General features: G+C 51.5%; 2 protein-coding genes across 14 annotated transcripts in view; one reads left to right on the forward strand and one right to left on the reverse strand.

The window, feature by feature from the left end:
- RYR1 (ryanodine receptor 1) overlaps positions 1 to 10,990 on the forward strand; it is a 204,767-nt gene extending 193,777 nt beyond the window's left edge. For all 12 annotated transcript variants that reach the window (XM_081018547.1, XM_081018554.1, XM_081018555.1 and 9 more), the window contains 7 exons: positions 1,508 to 1,654; positions 2,330 to 2,464; positions 3,889 to 4,045; positions 4,156 to 4,220; positions 5,277 to 5,377; positions 7,324 to 7,375; positions 9,777 to 10,990. In XM_081018547.1, the coding sequence (XP_080874673.1) occupies positions 1,508 to 1,654; positions 2,330 to 2,464; positions 3,889 to 4,045; positions 4,156 to 4,220; positions 5,277 to 5,377; positions 7,324 to 7,375; positions 9,777 to 9,872 (753 nt within the window). In that variant the 3' untranslated portion in view covers positions 9,873 to 10,990. The remainder of the gene's footprint in view (positions 1 to 1,507; positions 1,655 to 2,329; positions 2,465 to 3,888; positions 4,046 to 4,155; positions 4,221 to 5,276; positions 5,378 to 7,323; positions 7,376 to 9,776) is intronic.
- A 1,098-nt stretch (positions 10,991 to 12,088) lies between these two features.
- MAP4K1 (mitogen-activated protein kinase kinase kinase kinase 1) overlaps positions 12,089 to 13,964 on the reverse strand; it is a 70,488-nt gene continuing 68,612 nt past the window's right edge. For both annotated transcript variants that reach the window (XM_081018696.1, XM_081018695.1), the window contains 2 exons: positions 13,271 to 13,326; positions 12,089 to 12,480 (listed from right to left, as the gene is read on the reverse strand). In XM_081018696.1, the coding sequence (XP_080874822.1) occupies positions 12,411 to 12,480; positions 13,271 to 13,326 (126 nt within the window). In that variant the 3' untranslated portion in view covers positions 12,089 to 12,410. The remainder of the gene's footprint in view (positions 12,481 to 13,270; positions 13,327 to 13,964) is intronic.

Genomic DNA, 13,964 nt, shown 5'->3' on the forward strand with positions numbered 1-13,964 from the left:
CGCCTGCTAGGGGAATTCTCTATCTCTACATGTTTTCTAAGACAGTTCAACATAATTCAGTGCCCAGAGAATCATAGGTAAAGGGACCCTTGACCATTACGTCCAGTCGTGACCGACTCTGGGGTTGCAGCGTTCATCTCACTTTATTGGACGAGGGAGCCGGCGTACAGCTTCCGGGTCATGTGACCAGCATGACTAAGCCGCTTCTGGCGAACCAGAACAGTGTATGGAAATGCCATTTACCTTCCCGCCAGAGCGGTACCTATTTATCTACTTGCACTAGCGTGCTTTCGAACTGCTAGCTTGGCAGGAGCAGGGACCGAGCAACGGGGGCTCACCCTGTCACGGGGATTCGAACCACCGACCTTCCGATCGGCAAGTCCTAGGCTCTGTGGTTTAACCCACAGCGCCACCCGCGTCCCACCAGAGAATCCTATTTCTCCCCTAAAAAGACAGAAGCAGAGATTCTAGACCTCATACTTGCAATGAAAAGGCTGCATACGCCTCTCTATCCTGCGCTCATCTACTCAGCGGCGGAGCAAGCCGATTGGGTGCCTGGGGTGGCGTGTGTGCCCTGCACCCGGGGGCATGGCCAGCCACCCGCAAGGGTGGGGCAAACCGGGGCAGGATGCTCTGCAGGGCCTCTGAGGAGTCTGCCTGCCTCTTCCCACTCAGCCGCCCTACAGCTGAGGGAGAGGCGGACAGACCGTTTGGGGCAGCACAGAGCCTGAGGCCACCCAAGCCACTGCGTCACTCCCAGGAGAGATGCGTGGCTCGGGCGCGCTGCAGGCCCCGTGGTGATTGGCGCCTGCCATTTTGTCATTCCCCTCAGTGGTGACACCCAGGGCGACTCACTCCCAATGCACCCCCCTTCCTCCGCCCCTGCATCTGCTGCCCGTTTCTTTCTGTAAAAACGAAAAGTGCCCGGATGTCTAAATTGCTTGAAAACCAGAATAACTGAATCAGAATAAAACTAATGAATTATCTAGTTGACTCAGATACTGATGTTGTGGAGTTCTGCACGTGTATTTGGCTGGCCAGGATCGACCATTTGTTTGTTTATGATCCTCCATCCAAAGGTCACAGGGCAGTTTACAATATAAAAAGACAAAAATGCGTACCATTGTAATGAACAAAAATAATACCCCCCCACCCAACCAAGTAAAGTCCTGGTCAAAGGCAGGTTTTCAGGTCGGAGATTAGCAAGTGGGGAGAACACAGGCCAAATCCCACCCCACCCTGAGTGGGGCATCCTTCCAAGCCCTATTCTTAGTGGATGCTACTCACCTGTGATCATCTTTTGCCTCGTGAACTGGCAGTAGGGTAGGAGTGGCTGGTGGGGTGGCCCGTGGGCTGGGAGCCATCTGATGCTGCAGCCCTGCATCTGCTAAGCTGAGAGGACGGCATCAAAACCTTCCACCCCTTTCTCCCAACATGAGCGTCCCACTATGCCCTCGCTCTCCATCCTGCCTCTGTCTCAACCCATCCATGTCTCTCCCCCCTGCAGTCCTTCCTGTACCTCTTCTGGTACATGGTGATGTCCGTTCTCGGCCACTACAACAACTTCTTCTTCGCCTCCCACCTCCTGGACATCGCCATGGGCGTCAAGACCCTAAGGACCATCCTCTCGTCCGTCACCCACAATGGCAAACAGGTAGCGGGGCTGTGGGGTGCTCACATCAAATGGGGGGGACCACCTTGGCTTATGGTATGCACCCCTCCCACCCCTTCGCCTTCCTCACTGTTATTTATTTATATACTGTGTAATGCCAAAATTAGGGTTTCACATCTGGAAAAAACCAATTACACAACAATTAAGACTGAAAGTCCCCACCCTCCCCACAGCTGCCCAAGTTTTCTCTTCACCTGAGTTCTTCCCAAGCAATCTAAGACTGCACCTGTGTACCTGCCTTTGCTCCTTGCACTTCATGCCTCTCCTGGTTCTGGGAGAGTAGCGGGGAGCAGAGCTGATCGCAGCAGGAGAGGGAGACTCCCTGACTTCTTCACCAGCCTGACTCACCTCTGCTTCTTGCCCCTCCCTCCTCTCCAGCCTCTGCTTCTGCCTCTACTTCTGGACTGCTGCCACCGTCTCGTCCCGCTCACTAAGCCCTGTTACCTCTTCAGCTTCCAACACCTCCTCCCCTTAGTCTGCTCCCTCTTCTCCCTCTGACCACTCACCCTTGCCCTACCACCACTCCCTTGGGGGTCCCCCAGCTGGTTCCTCCCCCCAATTCCTCTGTGTCCAACCAGTATGACATCCGGGGCAGCATTTGCTGCATGATAATGGACCTCCTCTCACACGTGTGACCTCTTCCCCCCCCCCCTCCAGCTGCTAATGACGGTGGGGCTCTTAGCGGTGGTCGTCTACCTCTACACCGTGGTCGCCTTCAACTTTTTCCGCAAGTTCTACAACAAGAGCGAGGACGAAGATGAGCCTGATATGAAATGTGATGACATGATGACGGTAAGACAAGGACAGAGGCTCCCCGTGCTTTTTTGGCTTTGTTCCCCCCCCCCCAAGGGTTTAAATCTGTTGGAAAGCGGATTTGCTTCCTACGGCGACCGCCCACATTCCCTGGGCTCTGCCATCACTTCTGGTCAAGAAGGTGTGGCAGGCTGCTGATACAACAGGAGAACCATTTTGACTGTTTTGGACTACAGCGCCCAACAGACGCCGCCAACTTTTTCCTAAAGCCGGCGAAATTTGGGAGGGCAGGAATGTGCAGGGAAGCTCAAGGGAGTCGGTGTGGTGTAGTGGTTAAGAGCGGTAGTCTCGTGATCTGGGGAACCGGGTTCGCGTCTCCGCTCCTCCACATGCAGCTGCTGGGTGACCTTGGGCCAGTCACACTTCCTTGAAGTCTCTCAGCCCCACTCACCTCACAGAGTGTTTGTCGTGGGGGAGGAAGGGAAAGGAGAATGTTAGCCGCTTTGAGACTCCTTCGGGGAGTGATAAAGCAGAATATCAAATCCAAACTCTTCTTCTTCTTCAAGCAGAGGGTGCGAAGAGCGTCTCGGTGTCCACGGGGTGAACGTCAGACTGCCACTGTCCCCAAGTGGGGAGGGGCCAGTACTTAATGTTTAAGAAACAGATCCTGGGGGTTCAAGTCTTTCTGGAAATGCCAGATTGGGAGGGGGGTGGATTCATATGAGACAACTCCTCCATTAGTACCCAGCAGAGAGGAAAATGTAAGATAGTTTTCCATGTTGCCAAGGTGACACGGTCAGAAATGATGCCTCTTAGGGAACATTCTTTCATATGTGGTGGACTTGTAAAAGGGTAAAAGAGTATTGGGAAATGATCCGTAATGAATGGGGGAGGGGGTGTTTAAAAGTACTTTCTCAAAAAACCCAGAGTTTTTTCTGTTGGGCATAATTCAAACTGAAATCTCCAGGTGTTAAAAAAACTGGAGCCCATTTTCTGTTAGCCCCAAAATGGAAAACAAGCGAGGTCCCAACCAAAGAAGTGTGGCAGCTTAAGTTGACAGAATACGCACAGCTTGCAGACTTAACATATAGAATAAGAGAACAAGAAGAACATAGGTTCAGAGAAGATTGAAAAATGCTCATTGAATATATGGGAAATAACAGTGTATGACTGAAAACGCTGGCAGCATTAAGATAAATTCAACCATGTGAATAAGTTATGAAGGATGTTATAACGGAGTACTGAATGGTATAGTTTCTGTAAAATATGCAGGGATTTATGATATGCAAAATGAACCATGGAAAGAGAAGAAGGGTGTTTTAAGGGTGTTTAAATGAGAACTTTGAATTGTAAAACAGAAAATTTAATAATAAATTATATGTGAAAGAAATGATGCTGAAGAAGCCTTGTGTATGCAACGCTCCCTGAGCCTCTCCCTCCCTCTTCCCTCCTCTCCTCCACAGTGTTACCTGTTTCACATGTACGTGGGGGTGCGTGCTGGCGGGGGCATCGGTGACGAGATCGAGGACCCGGCAGGTGACGAGTATGAGCTTTACCGCGTCATCTTCGACATCACTTTCTTCTTCTTTGTCATTGTCATCCTGTTGGCCATCATCCAAGGTAGGTCCCGTGTGGGTCATGGTTATTATGTCCCATGGGGGTGTGGGGCGGAGTCTGCGCCAGGGCTCCTGAACTCTGTCTTCCTACCTTTCTGACTTCCTGTCCACCAGGTTTGATCATTGATGCTTTTGGGGAGCTGAGAGACCAGCAGGAGCAGGTGAAAGAGGACATGGAGGTAAGCTGGCTTAGTCCTCCTTCTTCCTCTCCTCCATTCCCAGCCATAGGGGGAGCCGACGGCTTCAGTCAGAAAGTTATCACAGACGAGGTTGTCTAACAGGGAGGCTCCCTGGCCGATTTTGTGGGAAGGGACTGGGAAATCCACGCAAAACAGCCGTGACATAAATATGCTTTATATGAGTATATAAACTGCATATATCTTCAAAAGTAAAATGCCTTTTCTTTTTAGCAAAAGGTGAAAAGGAGGGGCATGAGGCATCCCCTGGGAGGGAACACAGACATGGTCAACTCTGGGGACTCCTGATAATCTTCACACTGCGGGAGGGAGGGATTTGATGCATGGAAACACAAAAGGACAGCTCAGCTGGTTAGCGCAGGGGTCAGCAACCTTTTTCAGCAGGGGGCCAGTCCACCGTCCCTCAGACCTTGTGGGGGGCTGGACTATATTTTGAAAAATAATAATGAACAAATTCCTATGCCCCACAAATAGCCCAGAGATGCATTTTAAATAAAAGAACAAATTCTACTCATGTAAAAACACTCTGATCATCTGCGGGCCGGATTTAGAAGGCGATTGGGCCAGATCCGGCCCCCGGACCTTAGTTCGCCTACCCATGGGTTAGAGCACGGATGTCCAACAGGTGGATCGTGATCTATTGGTAGATCCCCATGAGGTTTTGGTAGATCACGGTCGATCTCTGGCTCCCTTTCCTTAGCGTGACTAAAACTGACTCCTGCCCTGGTGGTAGATCACTGTCAGTTTTTAATTCTGAAAGTAGATCACAGTCTCTTGAGAGTTGGCCACCCCGGGTTAGAGCATGGTGCTGATAGCACCAAGGTCACAGGTTTGATCCCCGTAAGGGACAGTTTCACATTCCTGGATTGCAGGGGGTTGGGGCTAGAGAATCTTCAGGGTCCCTTCCAACTCTCGGATTCTGTGATTCCATGGCTGCAGTTGGGGTTGGGGTTGGCTTGACCCATTGTGGAGAGACAGGACCCTAGCTCCCTCTTCGCCTTCAACTGTCTTCTCACTCTGTTGCTTCCATCCTGGCAGACCAAATGTTTCATCTGTGGAATCGGCAGTGACTATTTTGACACGACGCCGCACGGCTTTGAGACCCACACGCTGGAGGAGCACAACTTGGCAAATTACATGTGAGCAGCTGGCTGGGGAAGCGGGGATGTTCAGGGGATTCCAACCAAACTGGAAACGGGAGGGGAAATTCTCTTCGATGTTCACTGATTCATCCCATGTCCAGAACAGACATCGAGCTAGTTGTTGTTGCCTTCGATCCACAAACATTGTGCAATCGGTTGCATTTCCCATGCCCTGTTTGCGTTGAGTATCCTACGCATTGTAATTAATGGGCTGGAATAACTGTGGAGAAAATATAAATCCCTGTGGACCCAAGTGTGGGTGAACAGCTAAAAGAATTAGCTGGGGGCCTGGATTCAAAATGCAGGGAGCCCCAGGAGCAGAGTATTCAACTCATAAATATAAGCAGCACAGAGAAGTGGTAGGAATATAAGTTGTTAGACCTTTCTTATCTCATTTGCAACGCTCCCCTCTTTCTATCCCTTTCACATGGAACACATACTGCTAAGTAAGTTTTAAATGCTTTACTTACAGATTCATAGGTCTGATACATGCATCGTTCCATGCAGCCGCAAGAAGAAACACAGGCAGAATATTCTTGGGTAGCCAGCTCACATACATCCTTTTCAATGGGGAGAGAGAGAGAAAGGAAGTAGAAAGGCTTCACTTCCTCCCTCTCTGGAGGTGAAGGGATGTGACCTAGCTGATTCTATCTAGCGATACAGTTCTATGGTCCTTTACCCCTTTATGCACAAACTAGCAGTCACGCATAGTTATCTTCCACAATTACAACACAATTTATTATTTCAGTTTCACAAATTACCTAATTTCGCCACAACATAGTTTTTGGCAGAAGCAGTGGCGTCACGTGGGGGGTGCAGGGGGGGCCGGGCGCAACATCTGGGGGGGGGCGCGCTCGCACTCGCAGCTCTCTGCCCCCTGCTAAAATCCACGGGTTAGGGGGCGCGAGTTACTTGCCTTGCTGACGTGCTAGCGTGACAACCCATGCTACGCCACTGAGCAGAAGATAAACTGCAGTGGAAGTTTTGCTACAGCTGTGACAAGCCCAGGGTGCAATGGAGAATGAAGACTTCTTGCCTCCCTAGTCAGAGGCTCCTCCAAGCTCAGAAGCTGAAGTTCTGCTTCTCCTTGACAGGCATAATGTGATAAGCATGGGGGGCTGGGGGCTGTTTTAAAGGGCGAATTCACACATGCAGGTATGTCTCATGGAATGCCCTGACCACACACACACACACACACAGAGAGAGAGAGAGAGAGAGAGAGAGAGAGAAGAGTTGCGCTTGAGATGGTACAGAAGCCACCTGCCACAGGTATTTCGTATGTGCAGCACATCCCTTGACGTTGCACCCATCAAGTGATGGCTACGCCTGCGTGAACTTGCACAACGCGCGTGGGAAGAACCAGGAACATTTGATTGGCAAGCAGAATGGGGACGGGTGTCACACCACCCGGGAGCTGCCCATGCAAGGGGTGAGGGAAGCTGAAACTGGGAGCATAGGAAGCGTACTGACAAACTATCCTTCCGCCAACATCCCCTTCCCTGTGCTGGTCAAGAAAAGTCTTGCATGCAGACAGCAGCCCTTACCAGCCATGAAGCAGCCTCTCCGGAAACGCTTCCCATTCCCCGGGCGCTGCAGCTGCAAGCGTGGCGAAGGGGCTGCCGATCTCTCAGCTGGGAGCCAAGATTTACTCAACCTGCATTCCTGGCACGGAAGGACAGAGAGATTGGGGGGGCTCTTTTCCTAGCACAGGGCCTGCCACTTCCCCAAAGCGATGGACTAAAGGCAGCCTTTCTCCAACCGGGATCCTCAGACATCATTGGACTACAACTCCCATCATCCCTGGCCACTGGCCCTGGCAGCTAGGGATGGTGGGATTTGCAGTCCAACTACATCTGGGGACCCAAGGTTGAGAAAAGGCTGGATGAAGACCTCTGTAGCCCAGCCTTTGACCTCATTTCTTTCTGCCTCTCTTCCCTCTACAGGTTCTTCCTCATGTATCTCATCAACAAGGATGAAACGGAGCACACTGGCCAGGTGAGGGGGAAGCCCTAATCTTACCAGAAGTGGAGGTAGGGGAGAAGTGACAGGCACCTGTCACTTTAAGGAAGGGTCAGTGGGAGAACCCAGGCCCTCTCTGTCTGGACCTCAGGACCCTATTTGGACCCCCAGTGTTTCTCCCAACAATTTTTATTATTTTTTTCCAAATATCTTAAACATCATCATCATCATCATTTATTATTTATACCCCGCCCATCTGGATGAGTTTCCCCAGCCACTCTGGGAGGCTTCCAATCAAGTGTTAAAAACAATACAGCATTAAATATTAAAAACTTCCCTAAACAGGGCTGCCTTCAGATGTCTTTTAAAGATAGGATAGCTGCTTATTTCCTTGACATCTGATGGGAGGGTGTTCCACAGGGCGGGCGCCACTACCGAGAAGGCCCTCTGTCTGGTTCCCTGGAACCTCACTTCTCGCAGTGAGGGAATTGCCAGAAGGCCCTCAGCGCTGGATCTCAGTGTCCGGGCTGAATGATGGGGGTGGAGACGCTCCTTCAGGTTTACAGGACCGAGGCCGTTTAGGGCTTTAAAGGTCAACACCAACACTTTGAATTGTGCTCGGAAACGTACTGGGAGCCAATGCAGATCTCTCAGGACTGGTGTTATGTGGTCCTGGCAGCCAATCCCAGTCGCCAGTCTAGCTGCTGCATTCTGGATTAGTTGCAGTTTCTGGGTCATCTTCAAAGGTAGCCCCACGTAGAGCGCATTACAGTAGTCCAAGCGGGAGATAACTAGAGCATGCACCACTCTGGCAAGACAGTCCGCAGGCAGGTAGGGTCTCAGCCTGCGTACCAGGTGGAGCTGGTAGACAGCCGCCCTGGACACAGAATTAACCTGCGCCTCCATAGACAGCTGTGAGTCCAAAATGACTTAACAATATTATTCTCCTTTAAATCTATATCTTATCCGAATTAACTTCCCTCCACCCCTCTTCTGGCTTCACTGGGGTGGACCCCCAATGTTTTTGCCTTGCTGGACTTTGTCCTTGAACTCTGACCATGCCTCTTACTTGCTCGGCGGAGAACAGGGAGGAGTGTGAGCATGCGTAGAAAACCGTGGTGTACGAGAGGCAAAGTTTTCCATTTCTCCCTCTGCTCACTTTTGCCCCTGGTCCCACCCACTGTTGGCATGTAGCCTTCAGAAAGTTGCCCAGAAGGGAATGCGGGCCTCTCTGCAGTTCTGGGCCAGTGTGTGCTAACCCACCCACCCAAACACCTCCTGATTCATTCCTTAAGGCCTGTTCCAGAGGCAAAAGGTTTGGGATGGAGAACTGGTCATTGGAGGCAAGATGGGGAAAGAGGGAGCAGAGTCTTGCCCCCCCCCCCCACCCTCAGCCTAGTCCCATGTCAGGGGCAGCACCAAGAAACCGTAAAGGCAGCTGCAATAGGGCGTGCTGAATTTTTCAGCTTTTCACATTCCAAAAACGAGGGGTGCTAAAAAGTTGTGACGTGGCTTGGAAATTCAAAATATAAGTTTGGTTAAATGAATATAATTTACTTTTGCATGGTAGGTTAAACGTGTACAAAATTGCACAGAAATCATTAAAAATGATTGCCAAATACTTGCTTATTCTTCTTATTATTATTTAGCATTACCTGATATGTTCAGAAGGTAAAATTAAAATTACTTGGTTTTTCCGAAACCAGTTTATGTGCTGCTTTTCAAATGTAGACTTTCCAAGCCAAAAATGGTCCAGTTGCAAAGATAACAGCAGGTTTGAATTCCTCATACCCAGAAACATATTTTTAAGACCTGAATAAATTTGCAAAAAAATGGAAGTTTCACACCCTAAACCGCCCTACTGCTGCAGGCCACATGCATCTGAAGACATCTTTCGAAACAGGAGCGGAAGGCGGGCAATAGTTTCCAAGCACGATTCAAAGTGTTGGTACTGACCTTTAAAGCCCTAAACGGTCTTGGTCCAGTATACCTGAAGGAGCGTCTCCACCCCCATCATTCTGCCCCGGACGCTGAGGTCCAGCACCGAGGGCCTTCTGGCGGTTCCCTCACTGCGAGAAGCCAAGTTAGAGGGAACCAGGCAGAGGGCCTTCTCGGTAGTGGCACCCACCCTGTGGAACGCCCTCCTAGCGGATGTCAAAGAGAAGAACAACTACCAGAGTTTTAGAAGACATCTGAAGGCAGCCCTGTTTAGGAAAGCTTTTAATGTTTAACAGACCACTGTATTTTAATACTTTGTTGGAAGCCGCCCAGAGTAGCTGGGGAAACCCAGCCAGATGGTGGGGTATAAATATTTATTTATTTATTTATTTATTTATTTATTTAGCCCTCCTCCCCACTGGTTTTTGCCTGTTTCCCCAGCAGGGATGCTGCCCTTTTTCTTAGTCCTTCTCAGCGACCTCTTCCTCTATTCCCACAGGAGTCCTACGTCTGGAAGATGTACCAGGAGCGGAGCTGGGACTTCTTCCCGGCCGGCGACTGTTTCCGCAAGCAATATGAAGACCAGCTTAGCTAAAGGCCCCCTTCCACGCCCTGTGCCCCGGAGGAGGCACCCGCTCTGGGCCCACCCACCTTCCCTCGCCCTCTTCCCCCCTGCCCGCGGCGAGGGGGAGGGAGGCAGCAGCGATGGTGCCTCAGAGTGGCGGTGGCACACCTGATCCGACCTTTTTCCTTTTCCAAAAGTGTTGTGCAAGAGCAAGGGTGGTGCGGGGGCTGCCTTGCCCGCCCCACCTTTCTATCCCCCCCCTCCCCAACCCCACCTTCTGTAGCCAGGCCTGGCTCTCTCCAGACCCGGCAAGTATTCCTGCCCTTTGGAGAAAGAAAGTGATCTGCTGGCTCAGGGCTGCGCGTGCCGGCTTGCACCCGGGGCCACAAAGAGTTCCGCACCCGGCCAGTAACTCTTCCCACCCATTTCCCGTCCCGTGGGGGTGTCCATGCAATACTTCCCTTCTAGGGTCAAAGGGCTCCCCCACTTTCAAGTGCCTTTTATGGACTCTTTCCCCAAGCCAAGAGGGGAGGGCCTTTTTTGGGGGGGGGGAGCCAAATGCTATTTTAGATTCATGAGGAGGAGAAGGAGAGTTATTTTGCTGCTGTCTGTCAGTTGTCTAGCAATCAGGCGGGGGCGCTGCAAGCTTGTGAGTGCAGGAGGGAGAGAGGGAGGTTCCAGGTTCCCAAACATGGGGGGGAGTTGGGGTTGCCAGCAACGCAGCCCCCCCCCCGCTTCCGTGCCCCTTGCTGTGTTGCCCACCCCTTAAATCTGTGTCTCATTTGTGGGGCTCGTGCTATTTATGGTTTGTGTGGTGCCTGGGCTCCTCTGTGCCAATGGAGCTGGGGGAGGCACCCTAGAAACTCTACCCCAGTGTGTGTGTGTGTGTTGTGTGTGAGAAGGCATGGGGGGGGAAGCCGGGGGGGCACCAGGATTTGATTGTGCATCACACTCCTTTCCTGGAAGCGGTGGCCCCTTTCCCCTCCTGCCCGGATCCATCCTGTTACCCTCCATGTCTACTGCCAGTGCCAAAACAAGCCAGGCCTGTTACTGGGGGGTGGGCAGGGGGGTGCCACTCTGTCCCCTCCCCCGCCCCTCACCAGGCCAGCTTGGTTCCCTGCCAATAAAACCATAGATTGCTGCAACTGGCCGACGAGTGCGTGTCTTCCTTGCGTGCAGCCAACGAAATGCCTTTCTAGCAACACCTGGTTTCTAACCCCTGGGTTGCCAGGTCAGGAGCACCCCACGCCCTGAGATCTAGGAGGTAGCCCCCGATGATGCCATGGGGTGGGGAGGCCCTAGAGATAGAGGTGAATTTGGAGAGGGAGGTGGAGGAGGAAAGGCACCCCCAACTCCACCCTGAGTGTCTATGCTATAATTTGCAGCTGGCTCCTGCCCCTCTGAGGGACGCGGGTGGCGCTGTGGGTTAAACCACAGAGCCTAGGACTTGCTGATCAGAAGGTCGGCGGGTCAGATCCCCACGACGGGGTGAGCTCCCGTTGCTCGGTCCCAGCTCCTGCCAACCTAGCAGTTCGAAAGCACGTCAAAGTGCAAGTAGATAAATAGGTACCACTCCAGCGGGAAGGTAAACGGCGTTTCCGTGCGCTGCTCTGGTTCGCCAGAAGTGGCTTAGTCATGCTGGCCACATGACCCGGAAGCTGGACGCCGGCTCCCTCGGCCAATAAAGCGAGATGAGCGCCTCAACCCCAGAGTCGTCCGCGACTGGACCTAACGGTCAGGGGTCCCTTTACCTTTACCCTTTACCTGCCCGTCTGACTCTTGCAAGCTGCATGCACAGTCTTCTTAATTATTATGTTGTTATTGGCACTCTCACCACCCTAGAGAGTCAAGTCCTCCGCCTGGAGAGGGTTAGGCAAACCTGGAGATTTCAGGTCAGACTTGAGGTCTGGCAACCCCAGGACGGACAGCCACAAACACACATGCAACCTCTCCCTGTCTTTCCGAGCTGCACAAGGCTGGTATCAGTTCCTGCTTCTCACTTCCCAATTGGCATTCCCAGTTCCTGATTTGGTTCAGAGGTGCAGCCTGAATTGGCCCTCAAAAGGCCCCGCCTGTCACTGACCCGCCCGAATGCAGACTCCTTGCACCGGCCCTCCCAGTCCCTTTGCCCACCCTCAAACGGAAGGGGTCCCCAACATGGTTGGCTCATATTTCATGGTACTCCGGTGCTCCCCAGTTGTTTTCCTTGCACTGCGCCCGCTCCGAGAAAAGCAAAGAACGAAGGCTTTTTTAAAAAATTGCTTTTTTACTGGCGTGGCGTGATACGTAAAAGGAAGACCCATGAAACCAGGAGGTTGGTGTGTTGCTCTGTGCCTGTTGGGAAGGGGGCCACAAGGCAGGCCCAGTGGCCCTGAACGACACAACGCTAAGCGGCGCTTGAGGACCAGTGCCGAGGCAGGCTGGCTCCTCTCACCCACTCACCCACTCACACCCCCCCAGCTCCTCCTTTAAGGCTCTCCATGCCTGTGAGGGTCGGAGACAGGGAGAGGGTGGCAGGGGGCATTTTGGCACACATGTTCCACTTGTAGGCAGGATGGGGGGCAAGTGTCATTCTGGCACGTAGAGGTTGCTGGCGGAGTTCGGATCACCCACAGGCCGGGTCTCTAACACGACGGTGCTGGCAGAGGATGGAAAAAGAAGAAGAGTGTGGATTTGATGTCCGCGCTTTATCACCACCCGAAGGAGTCTCAAAGCAGCTAACATTCTCCTTTCCCTTCCTCTCCCACAACAAACACTCTGTGAGGTGAGTGAGGCTGAGAGACTTCAAAGAAGTGTGACTGGCCCAAGGTCACCCAGCAGCTGCATGTGGAGGAGCGGGGAATCGAACCCGGTTCACCAGATTACAAGTCCACCGCTCTTAACCACTACACCACACTGGCACAGGGCACAGGTGAGCGGCTGTTTGGGTGGTGGTGTTTTTGAGGGGGCTTCTGGTGTCACAGGGGGCTGAAGACTGAGACTCCCTGCATGAACCTGCCCAAGATCGTGGGGTACACCCTCCCAGATGGGCTGGCACAGCTGCTCAGGGAGCCCAGTAAGTCTTGAAGATTTTCTCAATCGGGGCAGACCTGGATAAAGAGTCCAGAATACCCACGGCACAGAATAAACACTAGTGATGCTCAAATTCAATGGACACCCCACAACACAAATAACGCATGGATGGGGGGGGGGAAATGTGGTGGCCCCAACAAAGAGGGGCAATACTCCCAACCACACAACCACCCATATTTTTTTAAATAAAAAATTAAATAGAACTGGAAGGGGCACGGGGGCTTTGATGGGTGCCAAGAAGGGTACCAAGCAAAGTGCCAAGATGCCCAAAGGCACATTGGGGTCCCAAACCTAATTTGTGGTTGTCATTGCTTCTCTGCTGTATACAGATAAAATTAGATCCTTCTGAAACCTACCTGGAGGTTCCTATTGATCGGAAAGTCCACCGTTGATCCTGCACCTCCTGTTGTAACTGAGAAGTAGTGGGGTTGTGTCAGGATTATTGTTATTATTAAATGTATTTTTCCCCCACCTTTCTCCCAAGCTGGGATTCAAGGCGACTTGCACCATTCAAAAAAATTGTTGCAATGTAATAAAAGAAAAACCAGTTTTAAAACGATAATTAAAATTTACCAGAACCCATCTAGAACCAGCAATTAAAATCCAGTGTGCCCTGACAGCAGCCCAGTGGTCGGCACTATCTGCTCCTTGGTTTTCGAAAGGCCTGTCTGAGCAGAAAGGTCTCAGCCTGCCAGCAGAAGGATAACAAAAGGACAATTTGTCTCCATATTGATTTTTTTCAGAGCCTTAGCCTCCATTGGTGACAGCCACCTTGGTGTTTTACTTTCCAACAGATCCTTATATCTCACCCAGACATTAAACAATGCTTTCCTGACAATATGGTTCTTAAAGGCCTTATGTGCTTTGACCTTGTCATACCATAAGTATGCATGCCATCCAAAAACATCGTTAAAACCTTCTAGATCCAAAATGTCCGTGTTTTCAAGAAGCAGCCAATCTTTCAGCCAGCAAAATGCGGCTGATTCATAATAAAAAGAAAAGAAAAGAAAAAAAGGATAACAAAAGGATAACAAAAGGAGCCAGTCTAAG

Source organism: Podarcis pityusensis (genome assembly GCF_964106645.2).
Source record: "Podarcis pityusensis genome assembly, chromosome: 8".
Classification (NCBI taxonomy): domain Eukaryota; kingdom Metazoa; phylum Chordata; class Lepidosauria; order Squamata; family Lacertidae; genus Podarcis; species Podarcis pityusensis.